At 44.6% G+C, this 27,361-nt stretch overlaps 1 protein-coding gene across 2 annotated transcripts in view; it reads left to right on the forward strand.

Annotated features, from left to right (window-relative positions):
• The first annotated feature begins 6,497 nt into the window (after positions 1 to 6,497).
• Positions 6,498 to 27,361, forward strand: part of Ildr1 (immunoglobulin like domain containing receptor 1) — a 32,717-nt gene continuing 11,853 nt past the window's right edge. For both annotated transcript variants that reach the window (XM_021185325.2, XM_021185327.1), the window contains exons 1-3: positions 6,498 to 6,735; positions 20,844 to 21,014; positions 22,071 to 22,220. In XM_021185325.2, the coding sequence (XP_021040984.1) occupies positions 6,681 to 6,735; positions 20,844 to 21,014; positions 22,071 to 22,220 (376 nt within the window). In that variant the 5' untranslated portion in view covers positions 6,498 to 6,680. The remainder of the gene's footprint in view (positions 6,736 to 20,843; positions 21,015 to 22,070; positions 22,221 to 27,361) is intronic.

Consider the following 27,361-nt stretch of genomic DNA (forward strand, 5'->3'; position numbering starts at 1 on the left):
GTGGTGGTGGTGTGGATGTGGTGGTGGTGGTGGTGTGGATGTGGTGGTGGTGTGGAGGTGGTGGTGGTAGTGATGGTAGTGGTGGTGGTGGACATCCTCCTTGAGCCCTTGTTCCAGGAATAAGCTCATAGACACTGAAAAAGAAACCACTAGAAAACTCAATATTTGGTTGCAGTGAGTGGTGGCAAGATTGAACAGAAGGAATTTAGGTTAGAATAATCACATTTTCCATTTGGGTCTAGTTGAGGACACAGACACACAGACAGGGGAGCAGAGAAACACTTGAGTGCCATTTTTTTCTCCACTATCTTTGTATTCTCTCTGTATATTCTGTGTATAATCTCTCTGTGTGCATATTATTCTCTTCTATATTCTCTCTCTCTCTCTCTCTCTCTCTCTCTCTCTCTCTCTCTGTGTGTGTGTGTGTGTATGTGTGAGAGTGTGTGTGTGTGTGTGTGTGTGTGTGTGTGTGATCTCTGTATTTGCTGCTATAACCTGAGAACTCCAAGCTCTGTAACTCAGCCATAGTGTGATATGAAGATTTTCTTTACTGTCAATGAGATAGATAAAAAAAAAAAAAAAAAAAACATTTATAAAGGAAATGTTTTATTTTTGACTTACAGTTTTGGAGATTTGAGGTTGATGACTCCATTATTTGGGGCTTCTGGGGGTACTGCACATCATGGAAAGAGCAAATGGCACATGGTGGCACAAATAGCTCCTGGCACAAAAGTGAAAGTGAAAACTTAAAGGGTCTTCCTCTATAGCTGCCGTGGGAAACAGCTTTTCATCTAGGATGGCTCTGTCTGCTCCCTTACCTTTCTTTGGCACACTTTCCAGGTTCCGGGCATTTCTGTTGTCCTGGGATCTCCGTTGTAGCTTGGCTTTACTCTCACAGATTCATACTCACCCTTTCAGGGACATCCTGCAGGCACACTGACCTTGCTACCCTGTGCTTGGTTTTCCATACTTTTCTTAGATATCTAGGTGGAAGCCTTGAGGACGCCACAATACTTGCTTTCTGCCTTCCTAGAACTCCACCATCACATGGGCGATTCCAGCACAAGCAATAGCCACATCTTTTGGGATCATGGTTGTAGTGGCTTGTGAGTTATCTGAATAACAACAACAACAACAACAAGTGAAATGAATCACAGGATGATAGATAACCTATAACCTCCTAGACATTCCTGGACCAGCAGAGTACCGGAGAGGTGCCATCTTCTAAAGGAAACTTTACCCTGGAGCCTGAGATAGATATTGTTTTGCTAATTTTCAAGATCTCTCAAAGCATCTTTTTTTACTGTGCCAGTACAAAGCACTTGGCTTTTGGTTTACTTTTGTTCTTATAATTAATGGTGTTAATCTCTTTAATACCCATGCCCTCCTTGGCCTCTACTTCAAGCACACTTCTTTTCTGGAAAAAGTTGTACGTTTTTCAAAACTTTCTGTTCTGGTTTTGCTTCTGATTCTCATTGCAAATCTACCAGAAGAAGCCACTAAACCCATGCTACAGCCTGTATGCTTCACTGACTTGCACTGTCCTCCACCAGATTAAGTAGTCCATCACCGTTTCCAAATCTCAGGGCATAGACAAGATGTTCACAGGTTCTTTGCCAGAAAGTAGCACCCATGGCCTCTACTCAAATTCTCTGAGGAGCCATTTATTCTGTCTGAAATCTCGTGGCAGTCTTTACTGTCTACATTCCTGTTAACAATTTGGTCTTTGGTGCTCATACCAGAAGCACTCGGTAAGCTCTGCCATGCTTTGCTGTATTCTGAGCTTTGTCTTGCCGACTCCCCTAGAGTTTACAGTTTCTTCTGGAAAGCAGTTCCAAAGGCTTCTGGTGTCCGCAGCAACAACTTGGCTCCTGGCTGTCACTGTCTGTCTATCTTCCCTCCCTCCCTCCCTCCCTCCCTCCCTCCCTCCTTTCCTCCCTCCCTTCCTTCCTTCCTTCCTTCCTTCCTTCCTTCCTTCCTTCCTTCCTTCCTTCCTTCCTTCCTTCCTTCCTTCCTTCCTTCCTTCCTTCCTGTCTCCTTTCCCTGGGAACTACTCATACAACATAAGTGCCTTTTGGTGGTACACTTGGCAGTCTAACCATAATGCTTTCCTTTGGGGTCACATGTATGTTCTCTTATATTTTATTCTTAAAATAAAACTTGAAATGTTTTATTTTAGCCTTTGGATATTAATCAGTTGAAAATTGATTTTGCATTCTGTATGAAGATACATTTTCTTGCCTTTAGACACATAAAAAAGCTATTTGTCTTGGTATCACTTATTGTAGAGTTTACAGTGTGCTGACTGAATTATAATACCACCTTTGGATACACACACACACACACACATATATGTTACTTTTCTGTTGCTAGGGAAAAAAATAATGTGACCAAAGCAACTTGTGGAAGGAAAGGATATTTGGGCTTATGGTCCCAGAAAGCTAAGGATCCTTTACAGTGGGGAGGCATGGCAGTCGGCAGTCATGATAAGCGGAGCTCTAGCAAAGCTGCACCTCCCCCATGCTCTTTCCAAACCAACTAGGGACCAAGGGTTAAAAGGCCTGGACATCTATCTCAATTTGTGTGGTTGTAATTTCTGGAATATTTTACGTTCCCTTTGTCTGTTTACCCAACATCATACTGTTGTCATTGGTCAGATTTTTAGCTTTGATGTTTGGTACAGAAAACTCCCCTAGTTCCTCCTTCTTGAAATACATGTTGGCTAATTAACCACCTCTAATCTTTATTCAATTTTAAAAATAAGCTGTAAAATTCTTAAACTTGTTTTCAGGTATTTTACTAGAACAATATAGAATTTACTGATTTAGCTGTCATCCTTGGTCACACTGAGTGTTCTTCCCTAAGAACAAGACACAGTTTTGGAATTATTTTTCTTTTAAAAAAAGTTTTCACTAAGTGCTTAAGATTTTAATTAATATATTCCACATGCTTGTTAATTTTATTTCTAGTTACCTTTAAGTTGTTTTCTACTGTAAGTTTTCTACTCTCTCTCTCTCTCTCTCTATCTATCTATCTATCTATGTATATATATTAAAATACTATCTTCCAAATGTATTTTGTTCACACACACACACACATATATATACTTCAGTAACATTGCTGTATTGACCTTTTTCTAACACCCTCTCTTGTCAGCTTTTATAAAATATGCAGATTCTTGCTGGGTGGTGGTGGTACACGCCTTTGATCCTAGCACTTGGGAGACAAAGTCAGGCAGGTCTCTGAGTTGCTGAGTTTGAGGCCAGCCTGGTCTACATAGCAAGTTCCAGGACAGTCAGGCCTACAGAGAGAAACCTCGTCTCAAAAAGAAATATATATACATATATATATACATATATATATATACACATATATACATATATGTAGAGAGAGTTTTGTGTGTGTGTATGTATATGTATATATGTGCATATATATGCATACACACACTGATTCTTTTTGTTCTTCTATATGGATAATCCTGAAACTCTAACTAACACTTTCATTCTTCATTTACAGGATTTTTAACTCTTTCTTGTTGTGCAGCTGTCCAGTATGATGCTAAATAGGAGTGAAAATAGTTCACATGCTTGTTCTAAAATTTCCTTTACTGGACCACACTGCCTTTTGACTTTGTTACATCCAGTAATTAGGTACCTCAACCCTGCTACTGACTCAGAACTCCATACCAACTTCATTCAGACAATTCCACTTAATGAAAGTGTCCAACCCAAAGGACTTTTAGGGCAGTCTATCTGAATAATTAAAACCTTGTTATTCTTTCAGTGTGTCTGTTGTCTTTAAATATGTCACTACCTACTCAGAGTTCCTGGCAGAAACCTGTACTCTTTTCTTGGCATCTATGCTGATTGACCTCAACAGTTCTACCTTCTTGTACCTGCCGAAGCATTCCCTCACCTACAATTTGAAGACCCATGGTTGGTTTGAGCCCTTGGTGTCCCCATCAGGGTTTCCCATCTTAACTACAGTAACAGTTTCCTAACCTGCCTCCTTACTGTAGGTGGCTCTCTCTTGCCTACCTGCCGTTCTTCTTGTGACTGCCACGTTTCTCTTTCTGCAGTTTTCTCCTGCCATGCCTCACCCAACTTCAGACACTGTGCTCATTGTCTGCTGTATAAAGCTGTGGTTCTTTAGCTGCTCAAACAAAGCCCTTTATGCAACCTGACTGGTTTTCTAACACAGTAGCCTAGCAAAACCGAAGTCTGTGTAGTTCAGCTCAGCCATTTCCTCGTGCCATGAATTCTGTACATTCTGATGTCTCTGATTGGTGAGTCTGGCAATGTTTTATTCATTTAATCCCAGATCAGCTGTCAGTTTCTCTAGGACCTAATGATAGAACTAAGCAAATATTTGTTAAGTACTATCTTTCTGGCGGGTATTTATGCTAGGTCTAGCTATACAAAAAAAAAAAAATGTAGAAGGCACAGTCTATATGCTAGTATTTAGCCCTAAACATCCAGTGATTTTATTTATATTATCCTGTCTTTAAATGTGGATCAGACAATTTTCATTCTTAATAAATGTATTTAAAAGTAAGTGCTGCAGTGTTAAATATGGAAGGATATGCACAGTGTCTGGGAAGCACACAGATTTCAGAATGCTTTATGAACAAAGTTTCAAGATGATGATTCTAAATGATGAACTCACAGCTCAGACCTCGGTCGTGAGGCCACAGCTCAGTCAGCCCCACTCCCACTTATTATTATCTGTTAAACCCTGAGGAAAGGAAATGGAGAAATGCTTGCTTAGATGAGCACTAAAATGTCCTTCTACCAAAGTAAGGGCTGAGAGGTTTAGGAGGTAGGTGAGCTAAGATGAGAACTAGAGTACTTTAGACTGGGGTTGAAAACTACTGAGGACAGTGCCAAAACCCAGAAACCACACAAATCCCTAAATCCCTTCCTGTCACAGACATCTGACATGACTAGTGTTCCTAGAAACATATGCAGGGTCTCTGAAGAGTATGGAACAAGACCCCCCCCACACACACACACACCCTGCAAAGTAATGCCTCCTCCTGCTGCCATGATGTTTTCTACCCTAAAAGAGCCAGAGTGGCTCCTACACACTCTTCATAACCTGCTTTTGGCCACATACTTCCTGAATTTACTTCCTATTTTCTGGAAGAGAAGAGACTATAGGAAAAATATTTAAAGTGAAGAGGCCCATTGAGGGGACCAGAGGCCTAACCCAGAAGCGTGTGTGTGTGTGTGTGTGTGTGTGTGTGTGTGTGTGTGTGTGTGCGCGCGCGTGCGGTGGGGGTGGGTTTCTACAGATCCAGGACAAGCCTGCTTCTTTGTGCAGGAAGGGGATAGAGAACGCTAGCAGCAACAGTGAAGAGAATGTCCTTGAAAGCCTAGCAAGACAAGAGAGGTAGGTGCTCATGAGAAATAATAGCTGCATCCTGTTCAGTGACCAGGGTGGGGGCCTCCTGAGCTCTGTTTAATAGCACTTTATAATGCTATTCTTGAAGCAGGTGATGGGCAGGGGAGGCTGGAGGTGGGAGACGTGAAAGGAGGAACACTCTTCTTACAGGAGAATATAGCAGACAATGAAAATCCCTATAAGGAAAGAGTGTGTAAACTGCCTTGCTATCTATTTACATTGCCCAGAATATACGTGACTTTCCAAGTTAATGTCTTGATTGGTTTGATAAGGCCACTTTGCCTTTCTCCCCTTTCTTTTAGTAGTTATAAATTCCCATGGCCCTACTCACTTCCTGCCAAGGAACACTAAAGACTGGGTATGGTGGCTAAGAGAACTAGTTGTCCTCACTGGGTCAAAGGTCTAAACTTTGGTCTTGAACTACCTGAGATCTGTGCATGGTTGCTGAGCTACGAGGAAAGATGGGTGGAAAACCCAAGGAAAAAATACATCACCACTAACCGAATCTATGTACAGTGAGAGAGGGTCTTTCTTTCCCCATTACACTTTCCCTATTTTCCTGTGAGCATGTGTTCATTTTATAAGTGTGGAAAAATAAATTTGTGGTCTCTGGTTCCTGCTCTACTTTTTAGAATCTTTAGTTTGAATAAAGAAAGACAAGAAGACATTAGGTATAAACATCAGAAGTGTACAGAAGTGTATTTTCAGTGAGTGCGTGCGTGTGTGTGTGTGTGTGTGTGTGTGTGTGTGTGAGAGAGAGAGAGAGAGAGAGACAGACAGACAGACAGACAGACAGACAGACAGACAGAGACAGAGAGAGACAGAGAGAAACAGAGAGGTGCATCAACGAGAAAAACTACTCCCTAAGAAGTTACAGCCACGTAATTCTAGAACCAGGAAAGAATTGCAAGGGGTGAGGGTGACTTAGAACTTAGGGGAGCCAGTGACAAGTTTCTCTGCGCGCAGGCGGAGCCGGCTAGAGGCTCTGTTTCCTGCGGAGATGGGTCACCTGGCAGCCTGTGACAGGTAGGGCGGAGGCTTGCGGTCCCCAAGCCGGGGCGGAGCAGGAAACCGAGACAGCCCTGGGCTGGGGCGGAGCTCAGAGAGCCTCAGGTACCGGTGGACTGGGCCGTACCTGTGGGGACCAGAGGGAACGCTCCCGTCGTATAGTTCGACCTACGGGTCTCCTCGGAGATGCGAGTCCTGGCCGGCGGCTGATGAAGAAAGACGCGGCTCCCCGAGGCCCTTGAGCCTCTGTAGCCAGCGAGGGGGCCAGCATGGGCTGCGGGTTGCTCGCTGCTGGCCTGCTCCTCTTCACCTGGCTCCCAGCAGGTGAGCCCTGAAAAAGGGGGGAGTCCCATCCGGGGCCACACGAGACAGGAAGCCATTTGCCTGGCCCTGCAGAGCTGGCCACCCGCGGGGCGGTGCACTCGGGTAGCTCCTGGCACCGGGAGGTGCAGGGGCCGGATCGAGTGTCGTGGGAACCTGTTGTTTTCTTCATTAGCCCAGGGCCTTCGGAAACAGATGCAACGGAAAAGAAACCTCAGCCTTTGGATTTACACTCCAACAGGTGTTGTTAGATGCTTGATGGCTAAAACCGAATCGATACAGGCGAAATCACCATTCTTCAACTTCTTAATACCCCTTTCCCCGTCCTCTACCCCTTGTCGAACTTGCTTTCAGAGTGTAGATGCGACGACAACCATTTTGGCCCAGAGTGCATTTATTCTTTCCTGACAAGTTAGATTGCGTCGGTAGTGTATGAAGGAGTGTTGGGCATAAATTCGAGTCTCTTACAGGCCCTCCGCTAGTACCTGTCATTTGATAATTTCCTCCTTTTTGCGTCCACCTCCTCTTTATCAGCCCCTCCAGCTGCCCTGCACCTTTCTTTCTACCTCCACACTAAGGGTCTCACTGGGAATCTGAATGTCTTAAGGTACCTCTTGGAAACAGGGCAAAGGTCTTGTCTGTGAGTGAGGCCGAATAGGAAAGGAGAGAGAAGGGAAGGCTCTCTGGGCTCTGTTCACATTAGCCTGTAGCTGTGACTCTGCAAACGAGAATTTTCAATTTCATTTCCTTTGGACGGTCCACCCAGTTTTATAACGACTCACTTCCCACTTGATCCCCTTTGGGAATATCAGTTTGCTCACCGACCAATTTGAAGCTTCTATGGTTCGTCCAGGCAGATGTAATATGAAAATGGAGGCAGACTTCCCTTTCTATGAGCTAGAGAGTTGCTCAGATGTAATCAAATCTCACGGAAACTAGAGTCTACCAAAGCTTAATGTTGGGAATACAAGGAGGGAGGGTTGAAAAAGGGTAGGGAACCGAGAAAAGGCAGCATTCCTGTGGCAGGCTGCCTTTCAACTTGTTCGGCCAGACAGAGGCTTTATAAGTTGTCTAAAGCTAACAACTAGATGCTGAACATACACAGTGGACAAGAAGCATATGAAGCCTCGTTAGGGTTTAGGTACTCAAACACCACCAGAATAGTTAACCAACTTAGACCCTAAGTGCAAATTTGTAAGAATTCTGGAGTTATCTACAGTCTTTTCTCCAGTGTGTTGAATTCTTCTTCTCCAAGTCTGTGGCAGCTGGGGACAAAATTCCTGTTTGAGCTGCCTTAGGAAAATAGAGGTCTGCTTCCATCAGCCCCTGACATCCTGTTTCCCAACCTGGGACTTCTGATGGAGCTGTCAGTCTTCTAGACAGAACAAGAACGCCTGAGATGAAGAACCTGTCAGGGTATAAACCCTGGTGCCCTAAATATTTTAAACTGTCCAGTTTTTTGTTTTTGTTTGTTTGAACATTTTCAATGAGCATTAAAAAAAAAAAATACAGCCACTATAGCCAAATATATACTAGAGTATCCAACACACTAACTGTAAAAAGCATGGCTCCAGGTCTCTGAGCCACACGATGTTATGTTAGTCGCTAGGCCCTTGAGACAAGACAATATTACAGGGTGTGGTGCTAGCCTGGTCTTCCCTAAGTGGAAGTTGGCCAGTGTTTTATGAGAGTGTGGAAAGTGAAGTCTACCATGATTATCCAGGTTCACTTTCATTTCACAGATGAGAAACTGAGACCCCAGCACTTTGAGGGGAAATAGCTACTTTGACAGATATTGTCCCTGACTATGTAGCGTGCCATCAGTAATACTGCATCTGCTCTATGGACCCGTGGTTCTCAGCCTGTGGGTTGAGACTCTCTTGGCGATCAAATGACCCTTTCACAGGGGTCGCCTAAGACCATCAAAAACACTGATATTCATATTATGATTCCTAACAGTAGCAAAATTATAGTTATGAAGTAGCAACGAGATAATTTTATGGTTGGGGGTCCGCACAACATGAGGAACTGTATTGAAGGGTCACGGCATTAGGAAGGTGGAGAACTGCTGCTCTAGATGATGTTTTTTTTTGAGTTTGTGTAATTGATGTCTGTGTGACTCTGGTAATTTGCTGAACTCTTTAAAGCCTGCAGTAAACATGGATAATAATATCATTTCATACAGTTTTTGTAAGAATTAATTAACAGGTTTAAAAGTACTCTATATACTGCTTGTACAAAATGAAGGAGGCCTTAACCATGGTGATAGTACTAGTTATGATTTGGTAACCATGGTGATAGTACTAGTTATGATTTGGACCCAAGTAAGACTGGTTAAAGCTAAGCTTGAAGAAACTTACTTGTTCTTCTCTTGTGGCTAGGAAGCACAAGGAACAGCGAGATGCCTGTTATTGTATCAAAATAACCGAGGCAATCAAGTTGAAGAGAGGAAAGGTTTATCTTGGCTCACAATCTTAGAATTCTCAGTCCATGGTTTGTTGGCCTCAATGCTTTGGGGGCTGTAGTCAGGCAGTGCATTCACATGGGGTCACATGGTAGAAGAGGCTGCCCTCTTCAAAGTGGCTAAGAATAGTGACAGAGCAACAGGATAGGACCGGGGCCCCAATATGTTCCTTGAGGGCACTTTCCAATTGCCTTCCTCGAGACCCCCATCTATTGAAGGTTCTAGCACCTCTCGACGGTGCCAAACTGGGTCCAAATCTTTAACACTTGGGCTTTTGGGAAACACTCCAAGCCCAAGCTATAGCAGTGACTGTGAAGTTAGACTTCAGACTCTGCCTCTGTATACTCATAACTCTGGGTGAGTTGCTTCAACTCTTTTCATCGAGAAAATATGTACATTTAGTCCTTCCCACCATTGCTGCCCATACACCCAGCCAGACCATCTCTTTTTGGGTGGCTTCCATTCAAACACAGTAGCTATGGCATGGCGCCCCCTCAAGAAATCCTAGGAATGAGCCCATTTCCCCAGCCTTTACCCTTTTCCTTATTTTTAAACTAAACATCACAAAATACCTCTTCAGATAGAACTGTAGAGACATTACTTGCTTGCAGTGTCTTACAAAAACAATGCTTATCAAAAACTCTCCCACAACTTACCGTCACAGGACATATGTGTGTGACAGTACAGCAGTGTGTATACATATGTAAGGGTTATAATATAGAAACAAAAGGTTCACAAAATTCTGTTACTATGTCAGAAAAAATGATAATTAGCATGCAGTATTATTGATGTTAAAACTCAGAGATGATAATCTGCACGCAAAAACTGTTGACTAGGAAACCGTTACGTCAGTTTTCTGAAGACCAGCTATTCCAATTGCAATGCACTTTTTGGAAAGCCCTGCACTTAAGTGAGTTCCTTTGTGGTCTGGCGACTTGTTCCATTTTGCTTGTTGAGAAGCGTCAAGCCAAGCCCCTGATTAGCATCTGAGTTTCCACAGTTGTGCCGCGCAGACCAGCGATCAAATTGTGAAGTTCCAGAGGAAGGTGCTAAGGTCAGGGAGTCTTGTGAAGTTCCCATCACTGGGCCCTGAGCTCTGTAAAGATCACTTGCCAGTTGTGGGATCTTTTGCTATTCTTAGAAGTCACTTTTAGGACGAATTTTTTTTAAATCACATAAATGATATCTCAATTCTTGTTCCCTAAAGTAAGATATTCAGTGAGGCTAAAATAAGCACAGCAGCCATTCAGCAGTATTGGCTCATAGTTCTCTTGCTTTCGTCCATTCTCTGAGTTCATTTTTAGAGTCAAGTTTAGCTTCCCTCTCATGCCTAAAGGGGTTCCTGTCATTTGCTCTTTTGTAAAAAGGTTTTTTGTTTTGATTTTTTTGGTTTATTTTGTTTTGGTTTTGTTTGTTTGTTCATTGAGATAAGGTCTCTCTATACAGCTCTGGCTGTCTTGGAGCTCTCTGTGTAAACTAGGCTGTCGAGATCTACCTGCCTCTGCCTTTAGAGTGCTGGGATTAAAGGCAACTGCTTCTATGCCCCACTTGTAGAAGAGTTGCATTGCTACTTTACAGAACCATAAGCTGTCCAGCCATATTCTTATGATTTGAGAAATCCTACAACTGACAAGGGGGATAAGATCACTAGACAAAGCATGAGTGATTTCCTGTAGGTGCCGGGGTGGGGAGGCGGATTATACTTAGAACTAGAGAAATCTTACAAAATTCCCAATATGGTGGATAGCAACGTGGAGCCTGTCAGGGTGAAAAGGCTGTGTGTGCTGGGAAAGTGTCCACTTGGAATGCTCCCATCCCCTGGAGGTCTCCTGAAATCCCTTCCAGAACTCCCATGCCTGTTACACACAGGAGACATCATTTCACCTCCTCTTAGCTCACTCCCCCTCCAGCTGTTAATACAGATGGAGAGTGTGGATGCGGGGAAGCCCTGTATTTTACAGTGAGATACCAGACAGGACAGCTGGCACCGTGCTCCTTCCCCATTTCTCACAGTGGAGCAGGTTGGTTTGGTGGAGTTGAAACCTGATGCACACTAGAGCAGGGGACTAGTCCTCAGTGCCTGAGTATATGCCAATTAAACTTCTAGCCCCAAATGCAATGGAACGGGGTGAAATGTTGGGTAATTAATGGAACTTCTACCTAGATTTGTTTCAGCATAATAATTTATTTTGTTCAGAAGTCCTTGGGAAAAATGAAATTGTGCACTTTCAGAGTTACAAAGATTATCCCATCTCTACTTGCAGTCTATTCAGTTTCCAAATGCTGGTGGGTAAGGAAGGGTCAAGCAACTGGCAGTTTTGAGACTTTGTTCACTTCCCATTTTTAGTCACTAGGTTCTGTTGCTTAGTTCCAGGCTTGGCTTCTTTCTTTCTTTCTTTCTTTCTTTCTTTCTTTCTTTCTTTCTTTCTTTCTTTCTTTCTTTCTTTCTTCCTTCCTTCCTTCCTTCCTTCCTTCCTTTCTTTCTTTCTTTCTTTCTTTCTTTCTTTCTTTCTTTCTTTTCTAGTTGCCAATAGCCACCCTAGCCCAATGTCTGCACAACTCCTTGTCTGCAGACCACTGTCTCTTTCCTGTCAGCCATCCTCCATGCACGGAGTGACAGGCAGCCTGCCATGCCTACCTTTTTCTCATTCACTTTAACCCTCCATTCAAGAAGCTTCCGATAGCTTATAAACTCCATGAAATTCAAGACTCTCTAATGTCAGGGCTCACTAACAGACAGCCTTATCTCTCCACTGATAGGAGTCTGACTTCATATACCCCAGTACCAGACATTCTTTGTGTCTTTTGTATGGTTATATTACTAATAGTTAACTCTGACTTTTTTTTTTAAGTAAACTTTTAAAAAATGAAACATTTGTTCCAAGAAATTTAGCCCATATTGAGTTAATTCTTTTTCTTTTAACCAGCATACACATAGTGCATCATTTTATATGAGGCTCCTGCACTGGCAAACAAAAGCAGTCATGGTCCTGGCTCCCAGGATTCATATGCTGTAAGGAAAGTACACACTGATGCAGATACAGAACTGGAACTACAGCTATAAAGCCTGGGTTAAGGTACCAGGAGAGCACAAAATGGTTGGATTTTTTTTTCCAACCAAAGACATGTTTTGAGTTGAGGAATGATCATCTGAAATCAAAGGAGTAACACATGCCGGATCATCAGATAGCAGCTCAGTGAGTGTAAGGCAGGGAAAAAAGTGCCAGTGAATCTGAGCAGAGAAAGCTGCAGCGTGGTGTGGACAAACACTGGGAAGGACCGGATGTGAATGGTTTCATGGGTCATGGTGGGAAGAGGCGTGTGTGCGTGTATGTATGTATGTATGTATGTATGTATGTGTGTGTGTGTGTGTGTGTGAACGTGTACGTGTGTGTGTGTGTGTGTGTGTGTGTGTGTGTGCATGTGTTGTTGTTGCTGTTAAGAGCAATGGAAAGATCTTAAGGAGTTTGAGTTGGGAGATGAACAGCACTGTAGAATCCATACATTGTGGGAACCACCGAGACTTACCGTAACAGCTAAGCTAAGGCAATATGCAGGCAGTGGCTGAGATGTACTGAAATGGCTGTGAAGAAGAACAGAGATCCCAGAGGTACTTAAGAGATAAGTAAACCCAGTGTGGCAAGGCTGTATATGACTGATGAAGGAGAAAGAGATGTTACGGGTGGTTCCTGAGTTTTGGTCTTGGTCATCCACTAAATGGAGCATGAAAAAAGCCCATGTTTATACAGAGGATCTTGATTTAGGACTTGGGCTTGATTTAGAATTTGAAACATCAAAGAAGAGCCATCAGGAGCATTTGGTATGTGGATCTGCCAGTCCCTTGGTATACAGCGGTAGGAGTTGGCCTCCAAGCTCTGGTGGGTTCTAAAAACCCTGCCAGACTTGCTCATGGCAGATATTTCATCTGCGTGTTTTATTGCTTGTCACTGAGACCCCACCAAGAGGGTGAGTTCTCAGAGCACAGACTTTGTCTTCTGGAACCGTGTCTGGCTCAGAGTAAGGCCTCAAAAATAAATGTATGTGTGCATTCTGCTGGGGCCCAAATTTGCATATGCTCTGAGATTAGTGTGTGGGGCATGAATCACCAATCTGGGCAGATGACTTTGGGAAACTCCAAGCGTGTGCCCCTCAAACAAGTCTTGTCCTTTCCCACTAGAAGCCGATGGGATGTCAGGTTCAAGTTACCTGAGTGGGTACCTTTAAAAAAACTTTCCCTCTATTTTTATTTTTTAAGATTGCAAGTTTCCCCTTCCAGAAAAGTTATGGAAAGCATAATATTGTCATTTACTGTTTATGGGACTATAAATTTAATTTCTGAAGTAGCTATTACAACATAAAAAGTTTATTTCCTCTGACTGGGCAAACCCTATGAAATAAAAAAAACAAACGTGCAAATACACAGATAGTTACATTAAAATATTCATTCCAATAATTCACAGCATCCTTGTTTCTAATAGTGAGAAATCAAAAGCAACCCAAACATCTATTGTTAGGAAAATTTGTAATAAGTTATACTTCCCAGAGTGATTGTCATGTGGCCGCTGGGAACAAATAGATCTGTAGCTACTTACGTGGCATATGTCAGTCATTTAAAGATAAACAAAGTTGCTAATCATTGTACATATTAAATAGTGAGGGAAAGATCTGGAAGAATGCACAGCAGACTATTAACGGTGACACCTCCACCCAGTGAAATGAACGGCAATCAGGGAGGGACATTTTTACTTTGACCCTTTGTGTTGCTTGAAGCTTCTTGTTTATTTTATATTAATAAACAAAACAAAGAAACAGAAATTCTATGTGCAATGGTTAGAATACGTTCGTGAATGCCTTTTAAGTTTGAGGATGCTTTTTCTTGAACAGTTAATTTTTATTTGTGTGTCTGTATATGTATGCTCCCATGTGTCTGGACACCAGTGAAAGCCAGAAGAGGGTATCATATCCCCTGGAGCTAGAGTTACAGGTGTCATGATTCACCCAAAGTGGATGCTGAGAACTAGGCTCTGAGCAAGCAGCAGAAGCTCTTACCCACAGACCCATCTCCCTGGCCCTGAGAATATTCCTCCAAAGGTTACACCTCAACCATTCTTGAAAACATATCTGGAAACTAGAGTGGTATAATAAGGACAGTGCAGAATTTAGGACTTTAGGAGGTTTCTGTTAAAATGTACCTTTGGGCTTCACTAGCTGTGTGCCACACATAGAGGCCAGACCTTTGAGGACTGCTACTGATAAACTTGAGAAAAATAAAAAAGAACTTCTAATTGTCTTTTGCTTTTCTTCAGAGGTAGAAGGAGATAATAAAGCATCTAGTACTGAGTTTGACAGTGCAGGAGATACTCAGTCTCCTTTGATGCCTGGTGCTTAGTTCCTCCCCCAGCCCAGTTCTGCATGCATGGACCGAATTCCTCCTCCACCCACTTGCCTCACCCACACTTCTCTCCCGGTGTTCCCTATCCCTTCCAGTTCATTGCTCATTGCTGGTCCCTTTCCTTTCAACTTCTGTCATATTTGCTCTGTTATCTAAGGGAATGTAGCGAGTACTGACTGCAAATACACTTACGGAGATTGCTTGCTCGGACATAAACTCTGATAAGATTGAGCCGGTGTGCTTTCTGTTAACCTGCTGAGTGGAGCCGAGGTGCCTGTGCATTTGCAAACCCTCAAGCGACCAGACTCCCATCAGTGGGGCACCAGGCCTTGTACTCCCCAGCTGGGCTCTGTGTCCCCGTTTACTACCTTGTGTGGGTCAACTTTGCATTGCTGTTACAAAAGAAACTCAGCTTGGGAAGGGGAAAGGCTTGCACTGGCTCACAGGCTTGGAGGTTTCAGCTCAGGGTTGCTTTGAGGATTGAGGTGTGACTGTGATGAAACCAAGTAACTCAGCCCCTGGCAGTGAGATGGTTCAGAAGAGAGGAATACCAGCATCCCTTAGTCTGCCCTCTTTGATAGCATGGCCAAGTGGTGGGAAACCTTCACTTCCTCTCCTCTGAGTTTTCACCATCTCAGGAGTCAGTCTTTGACACATGGGTACTTTGGGACATCCCAAGTACATACAAACAATACCTTATGTCCTTTGAGCAGAACTTTATATGGGGTGGAAGGGGAAATACCATCTAGCCCCACCCCAGCCCCTACCATAAAGTCTGGATTCAAAGGAAAAAGTGCCATCCCTATTCTGTATGGATGGCATCATTTAGAAACTGTAACCTCTTTTCCCATTTGGTACCACACTGAATTAAGAACTATTGCATGTTCTGCATGCACTTGGGAATATATGGCATTTGGCTGGTGAGATACTGTGCCTTCATTGGTCTGCTTTCCTCTTACTTTAGGGTAGATGGCAGTCCCCACTTGGCACAGCGAAATGGTCTCGGAAAGTACCTGGTGGCGGGAAAGAAAGAACCCCCATCCCCTTCCCTCCTTCCCATGTGTTCTCATAGCTCATCTGAAGTTTCCATTCTACCCTTAAATGACAGGTCTCTCCGCTCCCTTCCTCTTTCACAGAAAAGGCAAACTGTGAATGGGTTTGCCGGGGTATGGAGTGTAAAGCATTCAATCTACCCACTGCTTTTGCAAAGGCAGAGACTATCATGATAGCTTACGTTTGTATAATTTCAATTCTTTCTAGAGGATTTCCTTTAACATTCTGGTCTTGGTTGACATTAAACTCTTGATTCAGATGAAATAAATCCAAAAGATACATGTTGAGCTCTTTGCTTATTGGGGACATTTGTCATTCTATTCTGAGGCAGATAATGCCATTGTCTGATTTCCCATAGCTTAGAAATAATGCATCAGATCTCTAGAATGGGGGAGAGGGTGTAGCTTTAAAGTTTTCAAGAGAAAATGACAGAGACAGTTGAGCATTGGGTGACAGACTGGGCATAGGAAGGGTCCCAGGATGAAAGGAAGTCAAGAATTTGAAAACTTAGCCCGGTGTGGTAGCACACGTCTTTAATCTCAGCACTCATGAGGCAGAGGCAGATAAATCTCTGCAAATTTGAGGCCTTAGTCTATGAAGCAAGTTCTAGGGCCAGTCATGGCTGTACCACAGAGAAACACTGTCTCAACAAAACAAAAACAAACAAAGAAAGAAAGCTTTGAAAGGTTTCAGTGCTAAATTTGACAACAGCAACAGGTAACCAGGCCATCCATAAAGAGAACATTTCTCATTTGAATTTAAACTTTTCCAACCCAGATTCTGCTTGTTGTTCAGGTCTCACCCTAAAAAGCCTCATGTGTGGATCTCTGTGGATGTCCCGTGTGGTTTGTTGTGCAGAGTTAAAGTCAGAAGCTAAAGAAAAAGGAAGATGGAACAATCTTACTTTAGAGATGAACTAATTACTACTTCCTTTCTCTCTCGCCCAGCCTGGAAACCCCTACTGCTCATAGGGGTCTAGTGCCTGATGTCCACTTTGGAAGAGGAGCTCTGCCTGTTTAGGAGACATGGTAGTTTTGAGTTTTATTCCATCACTGATACTTATTAATTAGATATGTGCTGATAGGTACATGGGTCTGGGTTTATACCCTCTGAACTTTCGTCCCTCTGAATGACCAAAGCTAATCCCTATCGTGAAGATGAGCACAAGAAACAAAGACCATCTGTCCATCACTGGGTGCCTAGTACAGAAAGGTACAAGAATGTTTTGGTATCTCCTCTTCCTGAACTTCCCGACCATCCCTGGGTGTGTGTGTGTGTGTGTGTGTGTGTGTGTGTGTGTGTGGCAGAGTAGAGGTGAAGGCCTGTGGTCCGATTGGGGTACTGTGGGGTTGGTAGATCTCTGAGAGGAAGCACAAATGTGGTTAAATGCTCAGAACCTGGGAAGATCTGAAAGGCTTTAAGCCTTGAAAGTGTGAAGTGATAGAGAGGCTCGGTCTACAGGCAACAAAGCCATCACTGACGTTGGTAAAGGTGACTCGGTCACTCCATCTATGGCTTGCCCATAATAAGGGCTTTCATGTAAGAGGAGCTAGATGTGCATTTGGTAATCAAGGCCATCACCCATGATCCCATTCTTCTACCTCCAAGGGGTTAGAGTCGGCATTCTTCAAAGTTCTCCCCAGAGCACCTTCTGGCTGCAACCAAATTCCCTTTCCTGACCCTCAGCAAACGCACATTCTTCTCTCCCAAGTGCTCTGTCTTTGCACAAAAGCTAACTGGAACTTAAGTGAGCTGCACCCTACCAAATTACCCTTCAGCCAAATAGAGAAGTTAGGGATTGCCAGCGCCTCTTCTTCTAACCGAAGGAAGTACATCAAGAACACTGCACGGGGAGAGAAACTCCTAACCTTGCGCCCCTCAGAGAGACCGTGGCAAGCCACCAGTCCACATGTTGTCCACATACTCCTTCCAGGATCATAGGTTTTTGTGTGTGAAAGAGAACAGTGGAAGGTGCCATGCAAAGCCAAAGGGTTTGTTTAGAACATTCGAGGCACAGCTGTGAGGAAGGAGGAGCAGGGCTCATTTTTATGTAAATGTAAGAATAGCATTGTGTTGGCTTCCCTCCCTGTAAGGCCATAGCGTTTCCATTCTGCCTGACCTGAATTCTCAGAGTCCTGCAGCTGGCAAGGCCGGCGGTTCTTTCCTCCCAAACTCTTGAAGGTTTATTCTGAAAATGTTCTTTTTTCCATTCACGGCTGAGTAATACAGCTGAGCACACCCCACCCCTCCCCCCCATGGTCTTCTATTCTTCTGGGATGCCATCAGTAATTATCCTTGAACTAGAAGATAGATGTGTCCTGACTCCACCCCATACACCCATAACCCACTCACCACCTGACCTGCCTAATTACCTGCCTCCCGTAGGCAGGAACCTGATTGGTTCCCACTAGGCTCCCTAAACAACAAAACTTCCAGAAAAGAAGCTTAGCGCCTTCATTTCCTTCCTCCCTGAAGCAGCAGCCCACCCCTGCCCTACCCTCTCCCTGCTTCTGATATGTGGTCTAAAAACCTACCAGAGTCTTTAGATTTGGCTTACATTTCTTGCTTCTGCACAGTCTTCACACATAGCTTTTGCCGCTAACGTCAAAGGGTGGTAACACAGACTGGCCAGGTCATATCTGAGTGGCGGAGCCTGCCCTGAGCAGTGTTCTGCTGTCTCCTCAGAGATGTGAGAAATGCAGAAGAAAGTGCCCATTGTTAGCTAGGCTGGGGGCTCTTAGGAGACCCTTGGCCAAAGATGAAGTGGTCAGTGTAGAATCATGCTGCGATGTGAGTCTCGGGTTCTTCCAGGGTCAGAGGAGTTCCGTTCACCTGAAAGCTCACTGTTAGGTCCAGAACTTGACCTTTGAGTCTTTTTGGAAAGTAAAGTTATAGAGCTAACTCTCCTTCATAAACTGCAGTTTCTTCAAGGACATAGTGTCTTCTACACATGGCAGTAAGCTGCATTTGGAAGTTTGTACATCATTTGCTATCATGATAAACTATCCCAGTTTTCTAAACATGATAATAGGCATACTACTGACTATATGTAAGATGTCATTACATGGCACAAACTAGTATACAATGTAGAACTGAATAAAACAGTGATGTTCTTAAGAAGAAAAAAAAAAGTCCCATCCAGGATGTTGGGGCGGGGGATGACTCGATGAACACAGGCTTGCAGGTTAGCAATGCAACCCTGATGAAGCGGAGAAATTCAATCTTGGGAAGCCACAGAAAGGTGGAAGGAGAGAACCAAATCTTCCGAGTATTCATCTGATCCCACACCTGCCTCCCCCGATGGTGATGGTGGTGATGAGGAGGAGGATGGTGGAGGTGATGGTGGTGGTGGTGGTGATGAGGAGGAGGGTGGTGGAGGTGATGGTGGTGGTGATGATGATGTTAAGATCACTTTGCTGCCCTCTAAAGGGATGGCTCAGTCAGAAAGGAAGGCTCTACTGAAAGAGCTCTGCTAGAGAGAGCAAGAAGGCAGCATGAGCAGTGTAGTCCCTGATTGGCCTTCTGCAAGGACGTGGTAAAGTCAGTGCCGGTTGAGTATCTCTTATCTAAAGTGCCTGGGGTGAGAAGAGTTTCAGACTGGGGATTTCAAATTTGGGGAAGTTTGTGTAGTCTTTGTTGGCTAAATATCCTGAATCTGAAAATGTGAACTCTGAGATGTTCTAAAATTAAAGAAAATGCTTTGTCACGTTGACACTCAGAAAATTTTATAGGTGCTGGGGAGTTGGTTCAGTGGGCAAGAGAGTTGATTATACAAGCATGAAGACCTGGGCTCAGATTTCCAGCATCCATGTAAAAACTAGGTGTGGCCATGCATGCAGGACCCCAGCACTGAGGAGGGTAAAGACATTTGCTGGGCTTTGTTGAGTGCTAGGAATCGGCAATTTCCAGGGATAGTGAGAGACCCTGTCTCAAGGGAATAAGGTGACGTGGCAGGAGGAATAGACAAGACACCCTTCCTCTACATGGAGTCCACAGAGAGTCACACCGCACATATACATGACAAAAAAGAAAAGCGAGGTTAGGCTTCCAGAACATTTCAGATTTGGGGTTTCCAGATGCAGGATGCTATCATGATCCCCACTCAATAGCTGAGGAAAGAGAAACTAAGCAAGAAGTTCCTCTAGTGTCGGAGTGAAGAACTAGGCGTGACTTGTGTCTGAATCCAGAGCCTGGAGAGGTAACCTTTAACAGGTGGCCTTTTCCAGCTGTTCTCAACCTCTGGCACAGCCCCTTCCATATCTCCCGGACATAGCTTTTCTTATTGCTCTCATGGAAATCTGTTTGAAATGTAAGTTCTTGGGCCTCTCCTAAGTCCTGCTGCACTGGAAACTCTGGACAGCCTCGAGTACCGTCGCTCTACACTAACCCCCACCCACCCCCACCTTCCAAGAAAGACCTCCTTCTAATGCAACCTTGAAGCATTCCAAGATGCTGGCTGTGGACGGTTCTCTTACCACTCTACCATTCCATCTGGTGCCTGTGTGTCACCTAGCTCCTAGTCAAACTGTAATTTGGCTACTGTTACGAATCAAAATGTAAATAAATATCAGTGTATTCCCAGAAGTCATGACCCACAGAATGGGAACCACTTAGTCAGATAATAGTCTGACTTTTAGGAAACTGAGAAACCATTTTTTCCCTTTTCTTCTTTCCCTCCCTCCCTCCATTCCTCCCTCCCTCCATTCCTCCCTCCCTCCCTCCCTCCCTCCCTCCCTCTCCTAAGACAGGTCTCACAATGTAGACCCACCCAGTTGTAATTCTGGGAAGAAATGGCTGTACTACCTGAGCCGGGCCTCAAAGGGGAAACCACTTTTGGAAGAGAAGGGACAGGGGGAAACTGGTTTTAACTGGATCACTACTCTATTTCAACTGTGGCCTTATTTAAATACAGTTCTTTTATTGCTATGGGTGTGTGGTTATTGTTGGACTGGTGCTGGGTGTGTTAGTGGACTGTGAATTCTGGGAAGTTTTCCTGACTCCCCCACCCCCATCACCCTTCCCCCACACCTCCTGGTGCTTAGGGTCCTTTCCTTCTGTATACTCCTCACTGGAGCCTGTGTCTTTGAGCTTCCAGCCAATGCTAGGCTGCAGGGCAGCTTTTGTTCATTTGCATGGCTTTTATTACTCAGGAACAAACAAAAGTAGGTCACCTTTAGCATTGTCTCCTGCTCTTGCCTCCAGGGTGTCTGTCCTTGCTGGTCACAGTCCAGCACACAGAACGCTATGTTACTCTGTTTGCCTCGGTTACCCTCAAGTGTGACTACACCACCTCTGCCCAGCTCCAGGACGTGGTTGTGACATGGCGCTTCAAGTCCTTCTGCAAGGATCCCATCTTTGACTACTTCTCTGCCTGTGAGTAGCCCCCTTGTTCTGCCCATGGTCCCAGGCATCTGCGGGCTATCATCGGGGTCTAGGGGTCCTTACAGATCACTAATTGTCATCCTGAGAAGAACCTGCTGGGCCACTTTATTTTTTCAGATAAACTGAACCCAGGTTGCACAACGAGTTGTTCAAGGCCAAATGTCAGTTTGTTTACCCCATGTTGTCCTAAAACCATTTCAGGCAGCTCAGACATAAAAGACCTAGCCTGTGTCCCTCCTATACATTCCTCATACAGACCAGCTCTGAGCCATGTGGGACCTCAAGTCAGCGGCCATTGTTTGGAAGACCCCAGCTCGCTGTCACACTTTGGGTAGGGGAGAGCTCTCTGCCTCCAGTCAGGCTTTGGACATCTCAGACAACAGTGATGTACAGCTCCTTCTTAACTTTAGCCAAGTCCTGCTTCTCAGCAAGGGCTACCCCGGCTCTTGCCTCCAGGCTCTTCCTTCCCAGATGCTCATTTCTAGCCTCTTTCCGGCATCAGAGGAACCTGGAGCCCCACAGTCAGTCTGGGGTGATTAGACCTATAGAGAGTTTGAGGGTACAAACAAGAAGGCCGCCTGCTTGGGGGAAGGAAGTGGGTGTTCTCAGGAAGGAAGGGCACGACTGTGGCTCCGGCAACTCAAGCTTTACAGTACGACTGGACAGAACCCCCCCCCCAAATCTCACCGAGTCTCCTCACTTAGTCTGATGTTAGCACCAAAGGAATCTTTCCAAATTGAGGCATTGATTCTTCTTTCTGGGTTAAGGGAGCAAGCAGGAAGTATTGGTCACCTGGTAGATTTAACAGCTTTGAATTCTCTGTTGTGAAGGTTGGGAAAGTGAACCCCCCACTGGAACAGAAGCTGGGCGTGGGCATTTTGTAAATAAAGCAGACAGGCTTTGGAAACCGGGCAGTCAAGGAGGGGCTTGGAGGCTTATCGATGCGATGCAAGTGGAGTTCCCAGTGGTCAGCCGGGACTAACAAGTCAGATCCTACACCTGACTCGCGGAATCTCAATGCTGAGTGACTTGGTGCTCTCTTTTCAGCATACCAGGCCGCTTTGTCCCTGGGCCAGGACCCCTCCAATGACTGTAGTGACAATCAGAGGGAAGTTCGCATCGTGGCCCAGCGGCGTGGGCAGAGTGAGCCCGTGCTGGGGGTGGATTACCGGCAACGCAAGATCACCATCCAGAACCGTGAGTATGGCGGAGGAGGCAGGGGAACTAGGGTTTTAGGAGGATGTAGACGCCGGGCCGGGCAGGGCAGGCTGAGTCAGCAAGGGATTCCCCTGATCTTCTGGGGCTCGATGACTGAACTGGTCACTGTTGTTTAAAGTCAAGTGCCAGATTCTTAGAATGTTTTCCACCATCTAAAGCCACTTCCCTGGAACTTGGTCTGTGGATGAGAGGATGTTCTGCAGCCTTGGGTAAAGGTCAGGGTGTCACTGGTTCCTTTGTTTTTTGAGATTCAGGCTAAAATACAGATCTGGCTCCTTTGACGCAATTTTAGAAATTGTTCCCCCCCCCCTCCCCCACGCACCAGGTTCCTGAGGTCCCTTCAGCCATTCTTCATACCTATACCAATGGAATTGGGAGCTGGAGGGCAAGTGACTTCTTTGAGACCACTGCATCCCCGGGTAGAGGAAACAACACTGACTTGGGTACAAGCCTGGGTAAGAGTCGAAGTGTTTCCACGCTCAAGCTGAGCTAACAGCCACAGGCCGGCCATTTTCTCTGCCTTTTTCCTCTCATCTGAGAGAGAGAGAGAGAGGGCCATATAGGATGGGGCCCTCGCGACACTGCAGTAAATATGAAATGCAGGCACGGTCTGGGAGCTGGGTCTAAAGCAGGTCCTTTCTTTGTACCTAACACAGGAAGCAGCCCCCCCACAGCCGGATTCAGGTGTGGTGGCTGTTCTGCACTTACAGGGAATATGAAATTGGGCAAGCACCTTCAGGTTTTGGGCTGTTTTGCCTCTGGTTCTCTTAAGTGAGACTGGTTATCGAGCCCGTCTCACAGAGAATTGTGACAGTGTGTGAAAATGACATATTGGACCGTCAACGTGGAGTGGTGCTCCATTATCTAGTCAGGGTGTTTTTCTGTACACAGGATGGGCTAGTACCCCTCACTCCTAGCCTGCCGTCCTGGATTCCTATGAAGTTATAGAGTCAGAACTCAGAGACTATTGCAGTGAGCTTTATGTGCTGTGCAATATATATATATATATATATATATATATATATATATGTATATATATTTGTGGGGATGAAGAGATGGCTCAGCAGCTAAGAACACTTGCTATTCTTCCAGAGGACCCAGATTCAGTTCCCAGCACTTATATGGTGGCTGACAACAGTCTCCACTTCTAGGGGATCTGACTTACTGGGCATCAGGCATGCAAGTGGTATACAGACCTATGTAGTAACACACACACATACATACACACAAATTATATAAATAAACACAAATCAAAAATTCAAAAAAAAATATTTGTAGAGCCAGAGCGCTCACCCAGTGACTGACAGATCTCATTTTGTTAACCAGAGAACATAAACTCAGTTCCCAGCATGTTCAGGCAGCTCACAACCACCTATACCTCCAGTTCCATGGAGTCCAGTGCCCTCTTCTGGCCTCTTCAGCACTGCACTCACATGCACAAACATACCTTCACGTGAACCCATTTGCACATACACACACACACACATACACTCAAATAAAAATAATAAAAATAAATATTAAAAAATATTTGCTGGTTATAAGAGATTAAACACACAGTAGTCTACTTGTGGTACCCAAACAGTATAGGGAATTAGTGAATATTTTACAACCATTTAAAGGGTCAACTTAACCATTGCTTCTAATTTTGTAACACTTAAATATGATCTCTTCACACTCACCCTCTGGTTTCCACAAGGCAGCCCTTGAACTTTTCGCCTAGGGACCGTCTGCATTTCTCTTAGTGTCCCTGTGCACCCTTAAAGACTTTGCTGGCTTTACTTCCTCAGAATTGGCTCTGATCGGAGCCCTGGGCTCACATCTTTAACTAGCCAACCTCCTTTAGAGTTTCTGGAGGAATGAGAACTCCCCGTGGAGAATCTGGAGGACATCTCTGCTCTTGTGTGTGTATGTAGTTGTGACACCTCTCACTACCCCTCCTCCTGACCATGTTTGGGTCACACCCAATCTTGTTCTCTCTCTCCTAAGGGAAAATAGTAGTTTTCTTTGGGTTTCATTTCTACTTCCAGTCTCATCTTGATTTCCCAGAATCCTTATTTTTCTGACACTCTTATGTCTGAGTTTCTGCCGTTTATGAGGATCCTGCCAAATAAAGTCATGGGTCGTCTAAATCCCTAACATATCTGAAGAGCCTTGCCACACTATCATGTCTCAGAAACCCTTTGAGACTCCAGGGATGGTGGGATCAGATTGGAAGTGCTCACTGAGCACCATCATCGTAGTACCTGGTGGAGGGTTAAGCTTGTTCATGGGATAAGTGGTGGGTTTAGACAGTCATGGGGAGAAAAGTGCGTCTCGAGGACTGACGTAAAGGAGAAGGAAACAGAAGTCAAGCTCTGCCCCAGTCTTGCGTGACCTCACGTTTTTGTTTCAGTTCCTCTGTAGATATTTCTTGACAAACAGGCAAGAATGCGTTGCAGATATGACCATCGACTGTGCAAGAGCAAACCCATGATGCTGAGGCCTGATCTCTAAATTCTGAGATAAGCTGGCAAGCCATGTCTTTGGGGATTTGACTGGCTTTTAAGCCGGCCAGGAGAAGGGCTGGCTCCTTTTCAAAGCTCCTGTCACAGAGTTTGACTTAACAATTTGAGTAATTGGGCTTTAGTGAACATTGGTCAAATTTGCTTACATTGAAAGTATATGTTAAACGTTGGCTGATCTTAATTGGGTAGCAGGTACTCATGGGAATGTTGGTTCCTTTCCTGGGTAACACTCTGAAAATACTGGGCAGATTTCCTGTGCTCATTCAAGTTCAAAGCTGTCCCTTAGAATACCAGAGCGAGTGCCGGGCGTAGTGGCGCACTCCTTTAATCCCAGCACTTGGGAGGCAGAGGCAGGCAGATTTCTGAGTTCCAGGACAGCCAGGGCTACACAGAGAAACCCTGTCTTGACCGCCCCCCCCCCAAAAAAAAAAGAATACCAGAGCGACTTGTTCATCTTGAAATGGTAATGGGTCCAGACTATGGAGTTTTCTAGCCTTTTTGGAGAAGAAAGCAGGGCTCAGTGTTGAAGAGCATCAATCTGTGGCATGGTCATGGGAGTGAATCCACTTGTGCTAAGCGCTGTCTGCATGTTGTTGGTACATTCCCTTAGCATCTCTGCCTTCATTTTCCTTATCTGAAATGTAGCTAAGTAATCATATAATCCTTTTGATGGGTATTACATTTGATGGCAAATAAGCAGAAACCAGAAATATCAGTGGTTTATTTTGATCCCATGTATAAATCGGAAAAACACAGTCCAGACCTAAGCTGATGGCTGCATTCCACTAAATCCTCAGGGGCCAAGTTCATTTCAGCTCACCCAGACTGTCACCTTCTTTCTAGATGTCTTGGTTCTTTTTTTCTGTCTTCTAGAATAAAATGCCTGTGGGCAGTTGCCAAGAAAAGAGGCTTATCTATCTTATCATTTTGGTTGCTTCAAGTCTAAGAATAGATGATGCCATTGGTTTGGTCTCATGAAGGCTCATGGCTGGGTCACCACTATGACAACATCATCATAGAAGTGCTTACAAGAAGCAGAGCTCACATGGGGATTACAGGAGACCAAAGAGCACAAAGAATCATTCTTGTTCTTCTGTTACAACCCATTCTGTTGTGAACTTACTGGGGGCTGTGTGTGTGTGCGCGTGTGCGCCGTAAAAATGACTTTAATATCTTCTCAGAGTAGCACAACCAAATGACCTAATTACTGTTCTAATTTCCATTCCTTAAAGATTCCACTACATTCCAACAAGGCCAAAGAGAACCATGGAGTCACCCCAAGACACCCCAAGACCAAGTTCTCAGCACAAAGGAGATGTATTTGCCCCAGAAGGACAGAGGGCAGAGATAAGGAACAAAGACAGGAAATAGAGGAAGAGGGAGACAGGGAAGGGAACACAGGAGAGGGGAGAAAGGGGGCATAGGAGAGGGGGAAGGGCATTTGTCTCCCAGGGACAAAGGACTATCTCTGGATAAAGAGGAGACAGTCAGTACCTATAGGCAAATGGCCATTTATAAAGGTAAAATGAAAAACCCTGCGTTTTAATTGGACATATTGATTAGGTGAGCCAAAGGGAACTTTTTCTAGAAAAAGATTTATCTATTTATTTATTTAATGTATATGAGTACACTATAGCTGTCTTCAGACACCAGAAGAGAACATCAGATCCCATTACAGATGGTTATAATCCACCATGTGGATGTTGGGAATTGAACTCCGATCTTCTGGAAGAGCAGCCGGTACTCTTAACCACCAAGTCATCTCTCCAGCCCAAAGGGGGCTTTTGATTGGTGGGCTTCAATACTTCAATACTAGCTGGACCTAGGTAGTCAGCCTCAGGATGTGGAAATGACCAAATAAGGAAATGCATCTTGGTGGCTAGCTTTAAGGATGCAAGCTAATGGTCTTTAATGAGTCAGAAGGACTGGGGGAGAAGGGCAAGGCCTGTCAGTTGTGTTTGTGAGCTGGCTAGAGTTCTTCAAGAGACCATACTGAGGACTGAGCTTCCTACACATGAAACACACACTCATAGTGTATCCAGTCCCTAGCACCCAGAGAACAACATGAAAGGGATAAAGAAAGGAAAGGGTGTTCACATGCCATTTTTAGGAACGTTCCTGCTGCATCACGCGGAAGAGAGGATGGGCAATACTGACTTTATTCTACATGGTCTCTGTCTTAGTCTATTTTATACTCTGTTATAATGGAGCTCCTGAGACCAGGTAACTATAATCAGTTGAAATGCACTAGCTTATGTTTCTAGAAGTCTGGTGAGGGTCTTACAGATACACCATCACATAGCAATAGAAGAGAGCACAAGAGGAGACCACACCTATCATTTTCTGTTTGTTTGTTTGTGCTTGTTTTATCGGGATAAGGTCTCATTATGTAGCGCTGGCTGTCCTGAAACATGCTATGCACATGGATAGACCAGGCTGGTGTGGAACTCATGGAGATTTACCTGCCTCTGCCTCCCAAGTACTGGGATTAAAGGTGTGAACCACCACTCCTAGCTATACTTACAATTTTAAATCTCTCTCTCTCTGTCTCTGTCTCTCTGTCTCTCTGTCTCTGTCTCTGTCTCTCTCTGTCTGTCTCTCTCTCTCTCTCTCTCT

This window comes from Mus caroli, chromosome 16, assembly GCF_900094665.2.
Source record: "Mus caroli chromosome 16, CAROLI_EIJ_v1.1, whole genome shotgun sequence".
Lineage (NCBI taxonomy): Eukaryota > Metazoa > Chordata > Mammalia > Rodentia > Muridae > Mus > Mus caroli.